Consider the following 24235-nt stretch of genomic DNA (forward strand, 5'->3'; position numbering starts at 1 on the left):
TCAGTGGTAAAGAGCCTGCCTGCCAAGGCAGGAGACATAAGAGATGCCAGTTCAATCCCTGGGTCAGGAAGATCCCCTGGAGAAGGGCATGGCAACCCACTCTAGTATTCTTGCCTGGAGAATCCCATGGACAGAGGAGCCTGGTGGGCTACAGTCCATAGGGTCACAAAGAGTTGGAAATGACTGAAGTGACTTCACTCACACACACACACACACACACACATCTTCCTTCAAAGCTAGCTGTGTAGATATTTGCTTAATCAGTTAATTAGGATATGTGAATTCAATTCTAGAATCATCTTTATGAATGACTTAGTCTAATATGCTTTGCAAATGTCTATATTACATTCAGGTGGGCTGATCCTAAGGTTCATTCCAGAGGCATGACTGGTTTGAAGAACTTGATGAAAATTGCTCACAGATTCTGCTCAGGCAAGGACATTCCCAATGTGAATAGATAACTTGCTGGATGCATCTGCCAGCAGCTGAACTGCTGGCAACTTTTGTTTAGAGTGAAGAGCTTTCAGCCCAGCTTTCATCACTGCACCTCACTTCCATTATAATGTTTTGCCTCCTGTTTTATTTACATGAAAGACTACAGTCTCAGAATTTCTGGGTATTATGAGTACCTTAGGGAAATCTGATTATAGAGATAATCTACTCAACAGTGAAGAGTTTCCATTTGTTTCTATTGAGTTTTGTCAATTCCGAATCACAGATACCTTTGTATTCCAGTCCATTGACTAGAGCCTCCCAGCCAGACGTTGAGGCATCTGTTTCTATAGTCTTCAGAACTGGGAAAGATAAATAAGAATGTGCGGGAATTATCTGTATATTTGCTAACCACCAATTTAGATCTAAATAGACTCCCTCTGTTAGGAAGACTAATGAATTCCAATTCTCTGAAATATCCTTTGCTTTTAACAAGCAGGATGGAAGGTATCTAAAGAAAAAAAAAAGAGAGAGATACACAGAGGGAAAAGCTGTGAATAATGCCACCAGAGAACCAATTATGTTCACCAGCTGGCATTGAGAAACTTGTTTCTCTTGACAAAAAAAAAAAAAAGACTTCAGTTTTAGCCTCAAACTTCTTTTTGACATTGTGTTCTTTAGGGCTGAATAACCAATCCTCCCAGACACCCCCTCTAAGATGTTAGGGAAAAAAATCCTTGACACTATTATTATGTGTAACATGACAAAGGGCTGGACAGGAAGAGAAAAACAAGCAAAGGCATCAACATGGCAGTTAACAGAACCAAACTGGGTACAATGACGGTGGAAAGGAAACATTAGGATATGGAGACCTTCCTCTCCAGCCGTGTGACTGAGTCAACAAGACACACAGTGGGGAAGAAACTGGTCCCGACACTTCCTAGATGTAAAAGTGTATTTGTTAGGAGAGAGTAGTGAAAAGCTGTATTACTTGGTAATGGAAACTACATTTCGGACTTTTTCTCCCTATGATGATTTCTCCCTGGTTGATTGGAACTAAGCCTATATACTCTCAGACACTCAGTAGTGTCCAACTCTTTCAGACTCCCTCGGCAAGAATACTGCAGTGGGTTGCCATTTTTCTCCTCCAGGGCATCTTCCCGACCCAGGGATCAGACCCGTGTCTCCTGGATTGGCAAGAGGATTCTTTACCACTGAGCCACCTAGGAAGCAACTAAGCCTAGAACGAAGTCTTTTTGTGCTTTCGTGGGTGAGACATGATCCATTTCAGGCTGTCTCAGCCAGTGGAACTTGGAAGAAAGAGGTGTGCCCAACCCGGAGCTCTCACTAGAGGTCTTATTTTTTTAAGTCTTTATTGAATTTGTTTCAATGTTGCTCCTGTTTTATGTTTTGATTCTTTGGCCACAGGTAAGCTCTCCACCCTGAGCCTCACAGAGCTGATATTGTCTGGGAGTCCCCTCTGTCCCTCTTCCAAGCTGTTTCTTGGGGAAATGCTGTGAATTCAGTGCTTTCACTTTGTACAATCAGTCCTCCATATCTTTGGAGATTGCAGATATTTGTGGATTGAACCAACTCTGCATCAAAAATATTTTTATTTATTTATTTAGCCATGCCCAGCAGCTTGTGGGATCTTAGTTCCCTGACAGGGATTGAATGTGGGCCCTCCAAAGTGAAAGCATGGAGTCCTAACCGTTAGACCAAAAATATACATATTTTTTAAATTCCAGAAAGTTCCAGCAAATAAAACTTGAATTTGCCTGCCGTGCACTGACAACTATTTACATGGCATTTATATTGTATTGGGTAATTATGGGTATTCTAGAGACGATTTGGGCTTCCCAGGCGGTGCTAGTGGTAAAGAACCCATCTGCCAGTGCAAGAGACACAAGAGACGTGGGTTCAATCCCTGGGTCAGAAAGATCCCCTGGAGGAGGGCATGGCAACCCATGCCAGTATTCTTGCCTGGAGAGTCTCATGGACAGAGGAGCCTGGTGAGCTACAGCCCATGGGGTCGCAAAGAGTCGGACACAACCAAAGCAAATAAGCAATTACAGCACAGAGATGATTTAAAGTATACAGGAGAATGTGTGGAGGTTATATGCAAATACTTCTCCATTTTACACATAAGAAACTTGAGTATCTGTAGATTGTGATAACCAAGAAGGTTTTGGAGCCACTGGAGCCAATCCCCCATGGATACTGAGGGATAACTGTATACCATTTTAAAACCTGCCTTTCCCAAGTATCTGTTTGAAGTTCATAAAAATCTGTAGAGTAAGTTCACTCAGGCTAGCCTTTGTTGAACAACTATAACAGGGTTACTGTATCTTTGAACCATCCTTTTTTTCTAAAGGTACCTAGAAATATTTATGCAATAACAACTTGCTTTCTTGATTGTAGAAAGGGGGAACTTTAAAAGTTTATTGTTTCTCTTTCAAACTATGCCACCCCCTGTGCACACCTATATAGTATTGAGTATTGCACAATTCCAGGTGCACCCCCTCCAAAGAGAGGAGAAGGTGATGGCACCCCACTCCAGTACTCTTGCCTGGAAAATCCCATGGATGGAGGAGCCTGGTAGGCTGCAGTCCATGGGGTCGCGAAAAGTCGGACATGACTGAGCAACTTCCCTTTCATTTTTCACTTTCATGCATTGGAGAAGGAAATGGCAACCCACTCCAGTGTTCTTGCCTGGAGAATCCCAGGGACAGGGAGGCCTGGTGGGCTGCCATCTATGGGATCGCACAGAGTCAGACATGATTGAAGCGACTTAGCAGCAGCAGCAGCAGCCCCACCCAGCCTGGATTGAGGACAGTGGTAGTCTTGGCCCCATGCACAAACATCATCTATCTTTGATGTGGTTGGATAATTCACTGGATAATTAATTTAATGTATCTTGTTCTAGGGAAGAAAATGGACCTGTTATTTGCTTTCATGCCATAACTCCCCAGCTCCATTGTTTTACTGAAATTGATATTATACTTAATATTACAGAAGTACAAATGTTAGTTAAATGACTCTATACCTTTGAACCAAAATCAGCAGAAGCGTTTCACATTTTATTTTACATATTTTCATCTTGGATTTTCTATATCTCTATTCTCTTTGAATGATGCAACTTTTAATGATGGATTGTGAAAGTGAAAAAGTTGCTCATTCGTGTCCAACTCTTTGGGACCCCGTGGACTATACAGTTCATGAATTCTCCAGGCCAGAATACTGGAGTGGGTAGCCTTTCCCTTCTCCAGGGGATCTTCCCCATCCAGGGATCAAACCCAGGTCTCCTGCATTGCAGGTGACTTCTTTACCAGCACAAAGGAAGCCCAAGAATACTGGAGTGTGTACCGTGTCCCGTCTCCAGGGAATCTACCTGACCCAGGAATCGACCTGGGGTCTCCTGCATTGCAGGCAGATTCTTTACCAACTGAGCTATCAGGGAAGCCCATGGGAAGAAATGGATTTATCTGCAGTCTATATCAGCCTCCTTACTTATACATTCCCTGGAAATGTTTTCAAAGATGGTTTCCTTTTTCTCTATTCATACATTTTTTAAATGGCAGCTCTATTGATGTACAACCCAACTACGAAATTCATGTATTTAAAGTATACAATTCAGTGGTTTTAGTATATTCACAGAGCTGTGCAACCATCACCACTATCTAACTTCAGAGCATTTCATCACTTCAAAAAGAGCCTTCATACCGTTAGCAGTCACATCCTGCATCCCATCCCCACCAGCCCTAGGCAAACACTAATCTAATTTTTACCTCTATAGATCTGCCCATTCTAGACATTTCATATAAATGGTATCTTACAATAAATGGCCTCTTGTGACCGAATTCTTTCATTTAGCATAATGTCTTCAAGGTTCATCTATATCGTAGCATATATCATATTTCATTACTTTTTAGTGCTGGAAAATATTCTATTGAATGGATATATACTAATTTTGTTTATCCATTCATCAGTTGATGGGCATTGGCTTATTTTCACTTTTTAACTGCTGTGAACATTCCTGTACAGGTTTGCTTTTTTTTTTTCTGTACAGGTATTTTTGAGTGTGTGGACTTGCTTTCAAGTCTCTTGATTATTCACTTAGGAGTGGAATTGCTAGGTCATATGGTAACTCTATATTTAACATTTTAAGGAACTACCATATTATTTTGCAAAGTGGCTGCACAACTTTAAAATCCCACTAACAATGTATGAGGGCTCCAATTTTCAACATTCTTCCTAACACTTGTTATTTTAATTTTATTCCTCCTAATGGGGTAGAGTGGTATCTCATTGTGGTTTTGAATTGCATTTCCCTAATAACTAATGATGTTGAGCATCTTTTCAAGTGCTAATTGGCCACATTTGTATATCTCTTTTGGAGAAATATCTATTCAAGTCCTTTGCTCATTTTTTTTTTCAAATTTGTATTGGAGTATAGTTGATTTACAATATTATATTCGTTTCAGGTATACAGCAAAACGGTTCAGCTATACATATACATACCTATTCTTTTTCAGATGCTTTTCCCATTTAGGTCATTACAGAACATTGAGTAGTCATTTGAAAAATTTTTTTGGCCGCACAGCATGTGGGATCTTCGTTCCCTGTTCATTCAAACCCATACCTCCTGCTTTGGAAGTTCAGAGTCTTAATCACTAGACTGCTAGAGAAGTCCCTAAATTATTATTTTTGTTGTGGTAAAATACACATAATATAAAATTTACCATCTTAATCATTTTTTAAGTGTACAGTTCAATGGCACTAGGTACATGCTCATTGTTTTGCAATCATCACCACCGTCCATCTCCAGAACTCTTCATCTTCTGAAACTGAAACTTTATACCCATTAAACACTAACTCCCCGTTTCCCAGCCCCTGGGAAACACTCCATCATTCTACTTTCTGTCTCTCTGAATTTGACTGGTTTAAGTACCTAGTGTATAGTGGAATCACCTTGTCCTTCTGTGACTGGCTTACTTCGTGACTCAGCATAAAGTCTTCAAGTTTCATCCATATTGTAGCATGTGTCAGAATTTCCTTTCTTTTAAAGACTGAGTAAATATTACATTGTATGTATGCACTACTTTTTGTTCATTTATTCCTCCATTGATGGACACTTGTGTTGCTTCCACCCCTTGGCAACTGTGAATAATGCTGCCGTGAACACGGATGTGCAAATATCGGACCTAGTTCTTGTTTTCAGTTCTTTTGGGTAAACGCCAAGGAGTGGAATTGCTGGACCACGTAGTAGTCCTATTTTTAAGTTTTTACGAACAGCACACTGTTGTCCACAGCAGCTGCACCATTTTACATTCCCAAGAACAGTGCACAAGAATTCCAATTATCCTCACCAACACTTATTTTCTGCTTAAAAAACAAAGTAGCCATCCTAATGAGAGTGAAATGGTATTTCATTGTGGGTTTCAATTTGTATTTCCCTAGTGATTAGAGATTATATAAGCCAGCTCTGACTCTGACTGCCATAACAAATATCATAGACATGGTGACTGAGACAACAGAAATTTATTTCTCACAGTTTGGGAATCTGGGAAGTTCAAGATCAAAGTTCTGGCCAGTTTGGTTCCTAGTAAAAGTTGTCTTTCCGGCTTGCAGATGGCTGCCTTCTCACTGTGTCTTCATATGGAGGAAAAAGAGATCATTCTCTCTTCCTCTTTCTCTAAGGCCACCAAGCCTCTTGCATGAGGGCCCACCCTTGTGACCTCATTTTACCTTAGTTATCTCCTGAGAGTCCTGTCTCCAAATACAGCCACATATGAATTTTGGAAGAACACAGTTTGGTCCATAGCCGTGATGCTGAGCATATTTTCCTGTGTTTATTGGCATTTGAATATCTACTTTGGACAAATGTCTGTTCAAGTCTTTTGTCCATTCTTAAATAAGGATTTTGGTTTTGAGTTGTAGAAGTTCTTTAATATTTGGGATAATAACCCTTTATCAGCTATATGATTCACAAATATTTTCTCACATTCCATGAGTTTCCTTCTCACTATATTATGTTCTTTGATGCTTGTTTTAAATTTTGGTTACTTATCTTTATTGTTGAGTTGTAAGAGTTCTTTATATATTCTAGATACAAACCTCTTACTAGCTGTGTGATTTGCAAGTATTTTCTCCCACACTGTGGGTTGTCATCGACTTCCTGTCATTTGACTTTAAAGCACAAAAGTTCTAAATTTTGATGAAGTCCCATTTACTTCTTCTTCTGTTGCTTGTGCTTATGGTGTCTTATCTAAGAAATTATTGCCTAATTCAAAGTCATGAATATTTACTCCTATGTTTTGTTCTAAGAGTTTTGTAGTTTTAGCTCTTACATTTAGGTTTATGATCCATTTTGAGTTAATGTTTGAATGTGGTATGAAATATTCCTTTTAATCCCTAAGAACATAGTAACTATAGCATGTTTTTGTTTTTTTACTAGATTCAATATGAAAAAAATTTAATGAAGAGGATTTTTTTTTTTGTTTGGGGGGGTGGTCTTTGCTTTTTTAATCACTGATTCATTGCAGAATGGGGAATCACATCTATTTATATCATCAAAAATATACCTCACTTGGATTAAGCTCATTCAATCTGTTATATAAGCAGAGAAATCCAAACATAAGGTAACAACAGGAAAGGCTGCCAATGGCAATTGAAATAATAATACTCATTCGAAGATTAGGAATAACATCTTAATTACAGATAAGAGCTTGGTCTCATCTTTTTAGTCCAGAATTGACTATGACTATATATCATGTTTTAGTCTGATTAATGGCAGAGTAACTATTAAAGTAGGAAAGAGATTAGCAAATCATTTAACATGTCAAGTGTGGTTAAAGCATCATTTTGTCATAGATAATACAGTAAAGCTTATAGCAACAGGTGTATGTAATAAATAACTGGGAATACTCAGATCTTAAAGAGTCAAGGTGATGTTTTTAAAATCAGCATTATTTACCTGGATGCAATTTTCTTCCTCTGAATTGTCATACTGTTGAATTGGGCTTTGATTTACTGACTCTCTAAGATTTGCTGTGTATTTAATTTTTGCTTTGCAGGATACACAGAATCAAAAATTAAAGACAAGCATATGGTATCGTGAGGTAAATGATTATTTTTTTTCCTTCTATGCATGCTGGACTCCTGAAATTGATCTGCTGAAAAATGTAATTATTTGAAAGAATAGATATTATCCTTTTTTTCCTTTTTTTGGCTGCATCATGTGGCATGTGGGGTCTTATTTCCCTGACCAGGGATCAAACTCATGCCCCCTGCAGTGAAAGCTCTAAGTCTTAACCACTGGATTGCCAGCGAAGTCCCAGGAATAAATATTATCTTTCCTTTTAAATTTCCTTACATCTGCAGCAGACCTGATTTATTAGAATCCAAGTAAGATATATGGCTGTTGTTTCTGATTAGGGCAAACATCTTTAGGAGTTGGATGAGAAGTCCTCTCCCCTAACAGATAGTAGCAACAGGCTGATCAATTGAGTTACTCATCTAAATTCCTCTTCAGTTCTTTGATGGAGCTGACATTACCTCTTTGTGACATTTTCTTTTTGGCTACAGGTTTGGGATGATGAGTTTTTATCCTGGAACTCCAGCATGTTTGATGAGATTAGAGAGATCTCTCTACCTCTAAGTGCCATCTGGGCCCCTGATATCATCATAAATGAGTAGTAAGTGTGTTCGGGTGTGTTTCTGTGGGGTGTAGACTGCTTAGAATACTCAAACCAGTTGCTGCTTCCTTTCAGACATTGTTATTATTTTTTGTCTCTCAACTTGAAGAGGAGCTGTATTGTTGGGAGCATTCAGGTTAGCAGTATCAAAACCGTGAGTTGACATCATTTAAAATACAGTGTGTACATGCATGCTAAGTCCCTTCAGTCGTGTCCAACTCTTTGCAATCCCATGGACTGTAGCCCACCAGGCTCCTCTGTCCATGGAATTCTCCATGCAAGAGTACTGGAGTGGGTTGCCATGCCCTCCTCCAGGGGATCTTCCCAACCCGGAGATTGAACCTGAATCTCTTCCATTTCCTGCATTGGCAAGCAGGTTCTTTACCAATAGCGCCACCTGGGAAGCCCTTTAAGATAAAGATTTGATTGCTAATGCTTGATGTTACCCATGGATTATGTCTATGTTTTAACAGTAGCAAGTGAGTTGACCCATGAGGCTGTCATCGCTGAACCCACATTTGCCAGGTGACTGTCTCATGGACAATGTGATTCAGTCTTTGCACTTCTGGGCTAGTCTGGGATGATATATGGTCACTACCGGAAACCAGATGATATATGGTCCATACTGGAGAAATGGTATGGACCTAACAGAAGCAGATGATATTAAAAAGAGGTGGCAAGAATACACAGAAGAACTGTACAAAAAACATCTCGACAACCAAGATAATCACGATGGTATGATCACTCACCTAGAGCCAGACATCCTGAAATGTGAAGTCAAGTGGGCCTTAGAAAGCATCACTACGAACAAAGCTAGTGGAGGTGATGAAATTCCAGTTGAGCTATTTCAAATCCTGAAAGATGATGCTGTGAAAGTGCTGCACTCAATATGCCAGCAAATTTGGAAAACTCAGCAGTGGACACAGAACTGGAAAAGGTCAATTTTCATTCCAATCCCAAAGAAAGGCAATGCCAAAGAATGCTCAAACTACTGCACAGTTGCACTCATCTCACACACTAGTAAAGCAATGCTCAAAATTCTCTAAGCCAGGCTTCAGCAATATGTGAACCATGAACTTCCAGATGTTCAAGCTGGTTTTAGAAAACGCAGAGGAACCAGAGATCAAATTGGCAACATCTGCTGGATCATGGAAAAAGCAAGAGAGTTCCAGAAAAACATCTATTTCTGCTTTATTGACTATGCCAAAGCCTTTGACTGTGTGGATCACAATAAACTGTGGGAAATTCTGAAAGAGATGGGAATACCAGACCACCTGATCTGCCTCTTGAGAAACCTATATGCAGATCAGGAAACAACAGTTAGAACTGGACATGGAACAACAGACTGGTTCCAAATAGGAAAAGGAGTACGTCAAGGCTGTATACTGTCACCCTGCTTATTTTACTTATATGCAGAGTACATCATGAGAAAGGCTGGGCTGGAAGAAGCATAAGCTGGAATCAAGATTGCCGGGAGAAATATCAATAACCTCAGATATGCAGATGACACCACCCTTGTGGCAGAAAGTGAAGAGGAACTCAAAAGCCTCTTGATGAAAGTGAAAGAGGAGAGTGAAAAGGTTGGCTTAAAGCTCAACATTCAGAAAACGAAGCTCATGGCATCTGGTCCCATCACTTCATGGGAAATAGATGGGGAAACAGTGGAAACAGTGGCTGACTTTATTTTGGGGGGCTCCAAAATCACTGCAGAAGGTGATTGTAGCCATGAAATTAAAAGACGCTTACTCCTTGGAAGGAAAGTTATGACCAACCTAGATAGCATATTGAAAAGCAGAGACATTACTTTGCCAACAAAGGTCCATCTAGTCAAGGCTATGGTTTATCCAATGGTCATGTACGGATGTGAGAGTTGGACTGTGAAGAAAGCTGAGCGCAGAAGAATTGATGCTTTTGAACTGTGGTGTTGGAGAAGACTCTTGAGAGTCCCTTGGACTGCAAGGAGATCCAGCCAGTCCATTCTAAAGGAGATCAGTCCTGGGTGTTCTTTGGAAGGAATGATGATAAGCTGAAACTCTAGTACTTTGGCCACCTCATGTGAAGAGTTGACTCATTGGAAAAGACTCTGATGCTGGGAAGGATTGGGGGCAGGAGGAGAAGGGGACGACAGAGGATGAGATGGCTGGATGTCATCACTCAATGGGCGTGAGTTTGAGTGATCTCCGGGAGTTGGTGATGGACAGGGAGGCCTGGCATGCTGCGATTCACTGGGTCGCAAAGAGTCGGACACGATTGAGCGACTGCACTGAACTGAACCATCTCATGATCAGTTCTGTTTATGTATTAGAATGATGAAAGCTCACTCTGTAACCACAAGATCTCTTGTGTTTCTCACAGTGTGGACATTGAAAGATCACCTGACCTTCCCTATGTCTATGTGAACTCATCTGGGACCATTAAACACTCCAAGCCCATCCAGGTGGTCTCTGCATGCAATTTGGAGACATATGCTTTTCCATTTGATGTCCAGAATTGCAGCCTAACCTTCAGTAGCATTCTGCACACAGGTAAGTCATGAGAGGTGCAGTCTGCTAGTGGGCAAATACACTTGTGCTGGGTGGGCACGCAAAGGTGAAATTATGTTATGTGGTCTCTCAATTGATTTTATTTTTGCACATAACTGATTTTTTATAAATCTAAAATCTTCTTGCAGTTATTTGGCTCCTGGTGCAATTCAGACTAACCACAATATTGTGCCCAGAGATAGGGCCCTTTGCTGCTGTTGATTTGAAAACACAATATTAGGCCTCCATTGCCATTGAGAACATTATAGAATTCTCGTTCTATAGAATGAAGTGCAAACCCTAAGTTCATAGCTGCTTTTTTTTTTCACGACCAGAAAGTTTTTGTTCCTCATCATTACCCCTAATTCAAAATGGTATATTGAACCCCATCTCAGTAAGACTGTCCATATGGGAGCAAGAATTAAAAGGAAGGGTTTTAATTGGGAATTAGAAAAGTGGGCTGTCTTTGGTGCCTGTTTCTATGGGAAATCAACTGTTTCTGTTATTTTCAGTGGAAGATGTAGACCTGGCCTTCCTGAGAAGCACAGAAGACATTACACATGACCAAAAGGCATTTTTGAATGACAGTGAGTGGGAACTTCTTTCTGTGTCCTCAACCTACAGCATCCTGCAGAACAGCGCTGGAGATTTTGCACAGATTCAGTTCAATGTAGGTTCCACCCCTCTTCCTGTCCCCATTGCCTGCTTCTCTGCAGTCTTTCACCTTCCCTATCAGGCTGAGCAATCTCTGCTCTCCTGCATCTTCTCATTCGTATCCCCTAAGCACAGCTGATTCAGATGGCTCCAGACATCCGTTTGCATCTGAGACCAGAGGTTCAGCCGTAGATCCTGGACTCCTGCTGGAGTGGTTCCATACATGAACATAAAGAGGATGGTTTTCAGACACAGAGCCCTGAACCAGCCACTGCAGCAGGAGTCCTCACACCTTTCAGCACATATAACATTCTCACTTCTAACTGCTACTGAGAAGGAAAAAGAAAGAAGAAACCCACACACAGCAACCAAAATTAGGAGAAAAACATCTCTTCAATATGAATGTCCTGTGTGACATTAAGTAAATTATTAATTATTCCAGATGCAAATGCATAAAATTACCATATTATTAACTTAAGTATCTTGAGGGATTAGCTAACCTGTCATCAGGAGGATCCTCAGAGACCACTGGTGGTTTCCAGATCTGAGAAGTACAACTGCTCAGCAAGGACCTGATAAAAACCCAGACTTCTCAGATACGCCACCAGGAGTGCTTTTGGGTGTATTGTTCCTGGGGAAGTGCGTCCACTGGGTGCCTGGAGCGGGCAGTGGGGAGCAGGACAGTGAAGCCTGCTGCTTTGCAGTCCAGAGGCACCGTTCCTCCTTCCCGCCTGACAAACCATCCTGACATGTGGTCTGCAGCAAGTTTCTGCAGCCAGTAGACTTGTCATTTGCGTTCAGCCCTGCTTTTCTGCACAAAGTCAGCTAGTGATGGTGGTAGCTGGGGGTGGGAGGGTCCTTCAGACCAGGTAATCTGCCTGAGAGCTAGAGACTACAGACAGGTCAGGATTAAGCACAGCTGAATTCTCCTAGAAACAAACCTTTTGGACAAGAAGGGAAAATTTAGACTACACCAAGGTGCTATGGTTACAATGGATAATTACCTGCTAAGGAGGATGGTGGTGGTGAAATAAGTGATTATTGAGGGCACAGAAACCCTCCATTGGTTAAAAGGTGTGGTATGCAGTTTTCTAGTAAAGCACTTGTTAAAACAAGGCCTCTTAAATACAGCTGTGATTTGAACCTGACTGATGTATAATGCTGGGCACCAGCTAATCCCAATTCATGCCTTCCTTGCGGTAGGGCTTGAGTCCTTGCCTCTTCTACTTGTTTTTTTAGCAAAGCTTACACTGTGGCTTGTTTGTCCACTTTTTTACCGAGGGAAAGGGAGGGGGGTGCGGAAAAGAAAGCTTTTTTAATTTCAATGAGTTTCTTAGCTCAGAGTAAACACCTCATTAATTTTAAAGATATCAGCCTGCAAACATTATTAATGCAGCCCGAATAATGGAGAGCATTAAAGGGAAATGTGAGGGAGTAGCACGTGCAAGGTGGAACACAGTCACCTACCAAGCACTCCGGAGAAGGCTGCACACACCATTACCTACACTGCACGGAGGAGAAAAACAAAGACGGGAGAAGGGGCAGGTAAGCCAGAGTGTGGGAGGGCAGCACACACACTCGCTCCCCCTCTCTGCACAGCGCAGCCGCTGTTTGTAGCTACACGCCACCCTCTAACCTAAATATTGTCTTCTCAACGCTGGTCAAGTTTTTCTGTGTCCTAGCTCCATTTTAAATATGATGAGCACAGGCATAAAATATTGTTAAAGGGAGGAGAGGCTTCCCTGAATCACAGGGAACAGGTCCGCGTTTCTTTGCTGTCTTCTGTGCCATGCTTCTTCTCCATTCAGGGTTTACGCTGAGGGCAGCCGGAGAGGGCAGTGAACCGATTTCTTGCTCTGGGAGCTTTTCCCAGGGTTCTGTTGCCGTGGGGGCTACGGTGGGTTGTTTGCTGGGGTTGGGGGAGCAGGGTTGCCTTCCACCCTGGCCCTCGGGAGCAGAATCTTGAGAAGAGTCACAGATCGTGCTTGGTGAGGCAGGGAGCCGAACTCAGGAACATTTCTGCAACTCTGGAAGACAAAGTAGACTGAGTGACTCTCCAGGTCAGTTCTCAGCCCCCTTGACCTCTCTCAGCCTTCACAACTCCCCCGTTCCCACTACGAGCACAAAGATGGCTCATGTTCTCTTACTCCGCGCCAGATATCCAACTCCGAATTGAGCAGTCAAGTCACCTTGGTGTCCTTCAACAACCTTCAGGCAATGATGTAAAATTCAGAGACCAGTTTCCTGCCCACGTTGGACTCTCCAGGGTCCTGACAGCAAAAGGCCAGCTTCCTCTTAACCTAATCACCTGCTGTGTCCCCATCCTGGCTGCCCAGCACGGGGTTGGGGACAGATACGGCAGAAGGAGGAACAAAGATCTAAATACACGTTCCACCTGGGCCTGATGTACACGCTGCTGCTGACACTGAATCAAATGCTTCGGGTGCCCGTTGGTTCCTGCTAACGTGCAGTCTGTCTGTGGCTCCAGGACATGTATTGTTGATCAGAGAGCACCGCTGACACCTTGGAGTCAGGCTGCATTCCACAGGGAGCCCAGAGCAGAGGCACGTCTGTGAGCAGCCTGGTGCCCAAGCCAGCGGCCACGGGAGGGGAGGCTTCCTTCAATACACTGTTGGAGGCGCTGGTTCCCAGAAACAGGATGAGCATTCAATTTCTGTACAGCAGTGCTTTTTGAAAAAGTAATTTTATTTATTTATTTATGGCTGTGCTGGGTCTTCATTGCTGCGTGGCTGCTACTCTCTGGCTGGTGTGCGCTCGGGCTTCTCATTGCTGTGGCTTCTCTTGTGGAGCACGGGTTCTAGAGCACTCGGGCTTCCAAAGTTGCAGCTCACCGGCTCTAGAGCACAGTTTCAATAGTTGTGGTGAATGGGCTTCGTTACTCTGTGGCACGTGGTCTTCCCAGACTAGGGATCAAACCTGTGTCTCCTGCATTGGCAGGCGGATTCTTTACCACTGAGCCACCAGGAAAGCCCATGTGTGGCAGTGTTTTGTTTCCTTTTTGTTTTCTAAAGAATGACGGTAGAAGTGTGAGGAGGTAGAAATGATACTTTAGAACTCTTATTGGGTGCAAGGGCTTCCCAGGTGGTGTTAGTGGTAAAGAAGCTGTCTGCCAATGCAGGAGACATAAGAGAGGCCAGTTTGGTCCCTGAGGCAGGAAGATCCCCTCGGGGAGGGCATGGCAACCCACTCCAGTATTCTTGGACATAGGACTCTGCAAGCTGCAGTTCATGGGGTTGCAAAGAGTTGGACACGACTGAAGTGACTTAGTATACACGCATTGGATGCAAACTGGCAGACAGTTGTGGGAGCTGTAGTGAGGCCTGACCCCAGATATCCTCTCTCGGAGTAAATGCTCATGCGAGCAGGAACTGGGACACCTACAGGGGCCTCCTAGAAAAATGAAGAGGGGCATTTGTGAAAGGAATGTGCCTCATGTATCCCATTTTTCAGATGTAATTTTCCTTTCTATATTAGAGTAGATTAATTTTGTTGAGATATCGATTGAATCCAGCTCATAAACTTGATAGAAGATCCTTCCAAGCTCTACAGGTCACTCCAGAGAGGAGAGAGAAAGAGAGAATTTGGACCCCTAGAAACCCTCCAGGGTGAATCATGGACTTTCTGCTAAAGCAACTCGACCCATGGTCTAGATCCAAGAAGCTCTCACTCTTGCACAAGGATCTTACTTAAATGGCAGCAACTTTCCCATTCTTTCTGAATTGGGAATGCTGGGAGGGGCTTGGGAGAGGAGGCAAATGGGCTTCTGTATGAAGCGTGAGTCTGGCCGTCAAAATTCCAAGTATGTCATAAAGACGGTCATGCAAAATTGAGTACTGGTGGGGTCTATCATCAAGGAGGCAATTAGAGGCTAACCTTGGGGCCTATTCCATCTCCAAGGAGCTCTCCACACACACATTCTGAATTAGATTGATCTCTTTCATTAACATCAATAGGCTCCAAATACCTTTGTGTACTTATTATTACCTGGCTTTAATGGATAATGAAATTGTGGCATAATATTGCTAACACCTGAAGGGTGTCTAATGGAGAACACGGACTGAAACTAAAGTGCTTTTTCTTCCCTTTCTGTGGAATTTAAAGGCACCAGCTCCTTTAGTCCATTAGAAATGATGGGCTCTAGGTAGGGGCAGTTCTGCAGAGAGCAGTGTCTTGCCGAGCTAGTGATGTACCATCCCCCTGGCATACGGGGGGTCACTGCCTCTGACATGAGCTGCAGAGAAGTGGCCCCCAGAAGACTGACTTCAAGAGGGGAGCCCCACTTTGGGCTCACTCCACTCTCTCACCCATTGGAACTAAAAGAACCATTATTAGCAGACTCTAATACAACTTGATGCACCTCTTTTGAGTTCTTATCCCGTGCCAAGCTCATTGCTAAGCACCGAGGACAGCAGCATGGATAAAACAAGACTCTAGGTTCCTCTCACGGGCCTCAAAATCTGTCCAAGGAGGCACGATAACAGTGACCACAAAACCAAGCACTGAGTCTATATTAGGCAGCATTTTAAAGGTTTCTGTATTTAATCCTTACATCTCTACGAGATGAGGACTCCACATATCCGCATTTTTACAGGTGGTTGAATTGGGGTGCAGAGAAGTTAAGCAACTTAACCAAGGTTAACAGGTGACCGGTGCAACCAGGACTTGACTGACACACAGCTAAAGAGAAGCAGTATGTTCCAGTCCATTTTGTGGCATTTTCCCACTGCGTGTTACTGGCCAGGTCACCTGTATCAGGTTTTATTTTTTAATTATTTATTTTATTTATTTGGCTGTACCGGGTCTTAGTTGCAGCAGGCAGGATCCTTTAGTTATTGCATGCCAGATCTAGTTTCCTGCCCAGGGATCAAACCTGGGCCCCCTGCATTGGGAGCCTGGCCTCTTAACCCCTGGACCACCAGGGAAGTCCCCACCTGATTAGTTTCTTTGGGTTGCCGTAACAAAGTACCACTTTAAGACAATAGAACTGTCTTCTCTCATAGTTCTGGAGGTCAGAAGCCTGTAATCGAAGTGTACGCAGGGTTGGTTCCTTCTGGGCACTCTGAGGGACAGTCTGCTTCTTGCTTCTCTCTTAACTTTTGGTGGTTTCTAGCAACCTTGTCTTCCCTGGGCTTGTAGGATGTATCACTCCAATGCCTGCCTCCATCTTCACATGCCTACAAAGGTATTATCCTTTGTATGTCTCGTCTCTTCTTTTTACAGGGACACCTCATTTGCAATGATCTCATTTCCAAATAAGGTTGTATTCTGAGCTTCTGGAAGGACATGAATTTTGGGGAGCATTATTCAACCCAGTGGAGCTTCCGAGGAGGCTCAGTGGTAAAGAATCCACCTGCCAATGTAGGAGACGCAGGTTCCATCCCTGGGTTGGGAAGATACCCTTGAGAAGGAAATGGCAACCCATTCCAATATTCTTGCCTGGAAAAATCCCATGGACAGAGGAGCCTGGTGGGCTACAGTCCACGGGGGTCACAAAAGAGCTGGACAGAACTGGTGATAAACAGCAACATTCAACCCAGTAGAGTCTGCCACCTTCTGACTCCCCCAAATTCATGTCTGTCCCACGTGCAGAATATAGTCACCCTATCCCAACATCCCCAAACATCTTAACCCGTTTCAGTACTGATTCTAAGACCAAAAAGTAGTGAAAGTGTTAGTCACTCAGTTATGCCTGACTCTTGATGACCCCATGGAGTGCAGCCCGCTAGGCTCCTCTGTTTATGGGGTTTTCCAGGCACGAATACTGGAGTGGATAGCCATTCCCTCCTACTGGGGATCTTCCTGATCCAAGGATCAAGCCTGGGTCTCCTGCATTGCAGGCAGATTCTTTACAGTCTGAGCCACCAGAGAAGCCCTCTAAGATGAAAATATCATCCAAATATAAACTCAGAAAGTCCCAAATGTTATCATCAAATCAAGCATAGACTCTGGGTATGGTCCATTCCGGAGCAAACTTCTGTCTGCAGACCTGTGAAACATCTAACTGTCAGAATCTGGTTCCTGATCCCATAAGACGTGGGGTCAGGAGTCAGGGGCAAGAGCAGGGACCTGTCCTGTCAGCAGTTCTAACTCTAGGATTTAGGATTTAGGATTTAGGATTGTGCCTGACCTCTGTTCATGCTCAATTCATGTTTCTTGAACATGAGCATAAAGGGCTTTGAGGCTCAAATGAGATCATGGGAATAAGACATTTCCCAAAACTGTAGGATAAAATTAGAGTTTCTTTAGGCCGCACTGGGCTTGTAGAGAAAAGTAGACTAGTCCATGGGTAGTATTGCCCCCAAATCATCCTAAAGAAAAAGGTGGGTCCTTTGTTCTTAAGAAAAGCAAAACTACAGGTACTGTTGGACCGAACTTAAGAACTGGCCCATCCTCGCTAAAAGGCAGAAGAATGGATGAAGTGGTTTTGGAAGGCCTAAGTTTATGATTTTATGTCAGCTTGTAACTTATACAATTTTTTGAGTTGGAGAACTTTCTGCTTTATGTCACAGCCCAAGCTAATTGTCTACCCCTGTTTCCTCTCTACTTTCAACTACTCTCGAAATCCAGTGAGGAATATCCTCACAACAAGACTGGCTACATAAATTTGTGGGGCCTCATGCAAAGTGGAAATGCAGGGTCCCTTGTTTAAAAATTATTGAGAACATCAAAATGACACCAAGCCAAGCATGGGGCTCTTCTAAGTGCAGGACTCCCTATGACTGCATGAAGCCAGCCTGCCTCCCAGCCTCTCAGTTCTTGCCATGCCTCTGCCCTGACACCTTGTGGAACCTGAGGTTCGGTGAAATTGCACTTGCTTGGGAACCAGGGACCCTAAGGAGCCACACTGCTTCTCTTTGGTTCTGACCCAGATTTCTATTCAGCATCAGCATCTGGGTGGAGAGGAATCGTCTCAGCATGTGCTATTTACATGGGAACTTTATTTAAAGAGTACAGCAGCTGATCTCAATTGTACCCAAGATGCTTGGCGAGGCAAAAGTAAACTGTTCTTTAAAAACGGGGGGAAAATCAAGGCTTGAAGAGGTTTGATACCATCCAGAGTCCCTGAAACCAGCACATGGAATGGAGGGGCTCAGGGCCTCTGCTGTTCCTTTGACTCTAAGTCTGGGCTGTCTCTGCTTAACCAACATGCCTGCTTGTGCTTTTCTTTGGGGTAGCATTCTTATTCTCTTCATCTCCTTTATGTAACGTCCACCATGAAGTCTCAGGGGATCTTCTTGCTCCTACCCTCCAGAGACAGCAGACTTGGTTGCCCCTCCATCCCCACAGCCCAGGTGGGGCCCACAACACAAGACTTTGTGTGGACTCTGGCCCTGAACTCCCTTCTCCCCAACCCCCCTACCGCGGCCACACCTGTCACAGCACAACAAAGCAAGGAGAGAGATGCAGGGTTTTGACAGTTCATGGTTTTTCTTGTTGACTGCACTTTGGTAAAAATGTATTTTAACCAAATGATGGCAAAACAGTGAGTGTCACTCTGGTTTAGATGTTTGCAGGCAATTAAGTTTAATGTGGAAGACCACAGTCAGACTACAATTGGCCAAATGGCCTTGGTCTACTGAGCTCCACTGAGTCAGGATATGCTTCCAGACCCAAAGGCTGAGGAGCCCTGACTCCCACCAGCAAGGTGACATCTCATCTCATCCAGTCAGGCTCCTCCCCTACCACCTTCTGCTCCGTCTTCCGTCTATGCAATTCTTTTCCAAACAGGGAGGCCAAGGTGAGAGAGAAGACCCTGAACTCAGCTCAGAGGTCTGATCAAACTGAGAGGAGGCTGTCTGGGAAACAGCGGAGCTTGGAACCAGAAGGTGCATGGGCACATCCCACTTACTCAGCTTACTTACGGGGCTGAACTTTATTCTCAAAAATCTACAGAGTGGGATGCCATACTACCTGCCAACAAACTCACACTGAGTATGAAATAAATCACATCCCATGTGAAAAAGGGTCTAGCACACTTTCTGACATGCAGAAATCATTCAGTTGTTTGGTGAACCAGAGTAGTGGGAGGTTTCAGACATTGGTTTTTTTTTTTTTTCCTTCAAATCTAGCAGCACCGGGCCCAGAACATTCATTTGTTTAGTGAACATTTACTGAATGTGTGTGTGTGTGTGTGTGTGTGTGTGTGTGTGTGTTTTCAGTTCTGGAGTCATGTCCAGCTCTTTGTGACCCCATGGACTATAGCCTGTCAGGCTCCTCTGTCCATTGGGTTCTCCAGCCAAGAATACTGGACTGGGTTGCCATTTCCTTTAGGGGATCTTCCCAAATCCAGGATCAAACCCATGTTTCCTGCATTGGCAGGTGATTCTTTACCGCTGAGCTACTCATCAGTTCAGTACAGTCGCTCAGTCGTGTCTGACTCTTTGCGACCCCATGGGCTGCAGCACGCCAGTCTTCCCTGTCCATCACCAACTCCCAGGGCTTGCTCAAACTCATGTCCATAGAGTTGATGAAGCCATCCAACCATCCCATCCTCTGTCATAAAATAGGCATTATTTTTGACCCCATGAGGGATTAAAAATTACTATTCCCACCCTCAAAGGGTCCATAGTCTGATGGGGGAAGCAGCCCTGTCATATCCTGTTTCTCTCCAGGAAGGATGAGAATAGATTTTGTGTTCATTATAGGCACGTCCTATGACCATCCTGGAGAAGGAAATGGCAACCCACTCCAGTATCCTTGTTTGGAAAATCTCATGGACAGTGGAGCCTGGTGGGCTGTAGTCCATGGGGTCGCAAAGAGTGGGCCACGACTGAGCGACGAACACTAACACTATGACCATCTCAGAGAAGCTGGGTATAACAAAATGGCAGCAGCTCTCACTGTAATTTTATGAGACTTAAATTCCCAGCTATAAGACTTCTCTCACGGCCCAGTGGTGAAATATCCACCTGCCAATGCAGGAGACGCAGCTTTGTTTTCTTGCCTAGGAAGATCCACATGCCACAGGGCAGCTGAGCCCCTGCACCACAACCACTGAGCCTGCGCTCTAGAGCCCGCACGCTGCAACTAACGGAGCTCACGCACCCTAGAACCTGTGCTCTGCAACGAGAAGCCACCGCAGTGAGAAGCCCGCACACCGCGACTGGAGAGGAGCCCACACTCGCCGCAACTACAGAAAGCCTGTGGGCAGCAGCAAAAACCCAGCACAGCCAAAAAATAAATTAATTAATTAAAAAAAAAAAAAACAATTCCCGGCTACTGGACCAGCTCTCTGCCCAGCCATGCTGTGGGCTCTGGTGGATTTCTGCAGTTGCCCCACTTCACAGCTACTTTTGCTCTTGGAGGCTGGACTGTGGCCTGTAGAGATGGGAGCCCTGGTCCAGTTTGGGAGTAGCGGGCAGGGGGAGCAGTGGCCGGAGGTTGGAGGGAGGGAGACACCGAGTGAGGTGTTTATCTTTCCATTTCTCCCCACTCCAAGGAGCCTCCACCCACGGTCCGGGCTCCTAAGAGGACGCCACACGTCCCCCAGCCTTCTGTCCCCTCAGATTCAACCACATTGCCGGCCCTGGGCCCCTTCAGGCCTACAGATAGGAACAGCTCAGCCAGTGCCCCAGTCCCTGGGGGATTGCTCTCCTCCTGTGATCACCTTATGTCCCACCCACCTCTTGTCAAGCCCGCCTCGGCTTTCCTAGTTTCATTGTGCTATTTGCTCCTAGCCAGTCTCTGACACACACACACAGGTACTAAAGTGTGTGCATTCCAAGAAAGAAGAGACTAAACCAAAACCAGTGTAATATTTTGCAAACTAAGTGGTTTAAGAAGAAAGATTTTGAGTGTGAGACCTGATTTTAAAACAGTTTCTCACTCTCCAGCTATGTGAATTTGGACAAGCCATTTAGTCTCTAGGATCCTCTGTCTCCTGGTTAAAATGGAGGTTATAATACTCAGCCCCCAGCGTTGCTGTGAGGACTGCTGCTGCTGCTGCTAAGTCGCTTCAGTCGTGTCCGACTCTGTGCGACCCCATAGACGGCAGCCCACCAGACTCCCCCGTCCCTGGGATTCTCCAGGCAAGAACACTGGAGTGGGTTGCCATTTCCTTCTCCAATGCATGAAAGTGAAAAGTGAAAGTGAAGTCACTCAGTCATGTCTGACTCCCAGCGACCCCATGGACTTCAGCCTACCAGGCTCCTCCATCCATGGGATTTGCCAGGCAAGAGTACTGGAGTGGGGTGCCATTGCCTTCTCGGACTGTGAGGACTAAAGAAGACAAATCGTATGAAATGCTTAGTCCAATGCCTGGCACACAGCAGGTGCTAAATAAATGGTGGCTTCTTCTTCTTATAATTATGAATAATATTATTAATATTTTTATACAGAAAAGCTTAAAGGATTCCCCTCCTATTTTCTAAACCACAAAATAACCTCCTATTTCTGAACGACATGAGGGACTTCCCTGATGGGCCAGTAGTCAAGAATCTGCCTTGTAATGCAGGGGACACAGGTTCAGTCCCTGGCGGAGGAACTAAGATCCCACATGCCTTGGAGCAACTAAGCCCATGCACCTCAACTAATGAACCCGTGCTCTCTGGAACCAGTGGGCTGCAAATACTGACCTGCACACCACAACTAGAGACTTCGTGTGCTACAGTGAAAGATCATGCATGATGTAACGAAGATCACATGTGCTGCAGCTAAGACCTGACATGGCTAAATAAATACATTTTTAAAAAATAAAAATAAATTATGTAGACTTTTCATATTATGTAAAAATGCTGGGACGGCAGTGTTGTTGGCTAGTCCATTGGCTTGGACCCTCTTGTCAACAGACTGTGTGTCCCTGCCCAGGTCGTGATTCGCAGGCACCCTCTGGTCTACGTGGTGAGCCTGCTGATCCCCAGCATCTTCCTGATGCTCGTGGACCTGGGCAGCTTCTACCTCCCGCCCACCTGCCAAGCCAGGATTCTGTTCAAGACCAGCGTGCTGGTGGGCTACACCGTCTTCAGAGTCAACATGTCTGATGAGGTGCCAAGGAGTGCAGGGAGCACCCCTCTGATTGGTGAGCAGCCCCGGGGTCACCAGGCCTTTAAAAAAATTATTCATTTATTTTTCACTGTGCTGGACGTTCATTGCTGTGCATGGGCTTTCCTTAGTTGAGGGGAGCAGGGGCTACTCTCTAGCTGCAGAGCACAGGCTCTAGGCTGGTGGGTTCAGTAGCTGCAGCGCTGGGCTTAATTGCCCCAGGGCATGTAGGATCATCCCAGACCAAGGATGGAACCCATGTCACCTGCGTTGGCAGGTGGATTCTTAACAACTGGACCATCAGGGAAGTCCAGGTGCCCATCTGGCATTACTTCTGTCCAAGATCTGATGTTGCCTTTCAGACAGGGAAGCAAGGGGCCCAGAGACTCCTGCTAACCCCACCTCCTCCGTCTCCTTCCCTCAGGGGTCTTCTTCACGGTCTGCATGGCCTTCTTGGTTCTTAGCTTATCCAAGTCCATCCTGCTGGTCAAATTCCTCTATGATGAGCGGTGCAGCCAGCAGGAGCAGACCCTCCTGTGTCTTCGAGGGGACATGGATACCAACCAGCGTCAAATGGATCCCGGGGCCCAGCTTGCTGGGGTAACAGGTTTGTGAGAAGCCTTGAGGTCCCTGTTTGTCTCACTTGATCACTCAGCCCCAGTGCCCACAGGTGGAGCCGAGGCCACGCATCACTGTGTGAAAAAATGGAAACATCTGCTTCTTAGCCTCTGCCCTGCATTTTACATCAACTCTCTGGAGACAAGACAGTCTTCTGCTGGCTCTTTGGAAAGCCTAGAGATCAGCCCCTCATCCCCTTAGCTAGTTTTACTTACCAGTTTGGAGCCACCGACCTCAGAGTAGCAAAATGCCTGCACACGCACGCACACACATGCACAAATAGTTTGCATACACTTGGGTTCTAGTTGCCAAATGTGCAGAAATATACAGGTCATCCCAGTGCCCCCTTGCTCAGCACTTACACTAAAATTGGAGTGATACAAAGGTGAGTATGGGCCCTGGGCAAGGATGACATGCAACGTCATGAAGTGGTACATATTTTTACTGTGTTTTTTTTAATTATTTATTTTTAAGGAGAATAATTGCTTTACAATGTTGTGTTGGTTTCTGCCGTACAACAATGTGAATCAGCCATAAGTATACTTATGTCCCCTCCCTCTTGAACCTCCCTTCCACCTCCCACCCCATCCCACCCCTCTAGGTTGTCACAGAGCACCAGGTTGAGCTCCCTGTTATACAGCAACTTCCCATTAACTTCACTGTATTCTTGAAAGTCAACAAGACACTATATTCCAGAAGTTCTCATCACAAGAACAAAAATCTGTAACTGTGTGAGGTGATGGGTGTTACCTGCTGCTGCTAAGTCGCTTCAGTCATGTCCGACTCTGTGCGACCCCATAGACAGAAGCCCACCAGGCTCCCCCATCCCTGGGATTCTCCAGGCAAGAACACTGGACTGGGTTGCCATTTCCTTCTCCAATGCATGAAAGGGAAAAGTGAAAGTGAAGTCGCTCAGTCGTGTCCGACTCTTAGCGACCCCATGGACTTCAGCCCACCAGGCTCCTCCATCCATGGGATTTTCCAGGCAAGAGCGCTGGAGTGGGGTGCCATTGCCTTCTCCGGGTGTTACCTAGGCTTATGATTATCATCTCACAGTATATACAAATATTGAATCATTATGTTGTATGCTTGAAACTAATGATACATATCAATTATACCTCAATTTAAAGAATCATCCCTGCCCTAAAGCTTTAAGTCAATGAGGGCTGTGCTACCTCAGAAAAATCTCCCAGAAGGATGTAACCTGGACTCATCACCCTGCTTGCTGTGTTCTCTGGGGTTCCTTCAGCACAGCCTTGCCTCCCCTCAGTTGATAGGGAGAGAATCCCCAATCTTCCAGCCCATTGGCCA

The 24235-nt window shown here is 44.6% G+C and overlaps 1 protein-coding gene and 1 non-coding gene across 2 annotated transcripts in view; both read left to right on the plus strand.

The window, feature by feature from the left end:
- The window catches only part of HTR3B (5-hydroxytryptamine receptor 3B), a 45168-nt gene that overhangs the window by 17265 nt on the left and 3668 nt on the right, over window positions 1-24235 (plus strand). Inside the window, exons 3-8 of the mRNA XM_019974182.2 lie at window positions 7509-7553; window positions 8020-8129; window positions 10485-10654; window positions 11164-11321; window positions 22133-22343; window positions 22731-22913. Of these exons, the coding sequence (XP_019829741.2) occupies window positions 7509-7553; window positions 8020-8129; window positions 10485-10654; window positions 11164-11321; window positions 22133-22343; window positions 22731-22913 (877 nt within the window). The remainder of the gene's footprint in view (window positions 1-7508; window positions 7554-8019; window positions 8130-10484; window positions 10655-11163; window positions 11322-22132; window positions 22344-22730; window positions 22914-24235) is intronic.
- On the plus strand, window positions 23264-23367 carry LOC139176204 (U6 spliceosomal RNA). Its single transcript, XR_011560659.1, has one exon. It is a non-coding gene; the product is annotated as a U6 spliceosomal RNA (small nuclear RNA).

This window comes from Bos indicus, chromosome 15 (genome assembly GCF_029378745.1).
Source record: "Bos indicus isolate NIAB-ARS_2022 breed Sahiwal x Tharparkar chromosome 15, NIAB-ARS_B.indTharparkar_mat_pri_1.0, whole genome shotgun sequence".
NCBI classification, from domain to species: Eukaryota; Metazoa; Chordata; class Mammalia; order Artiodactyla; family Bovidae; genus Bos; species Bos indicus.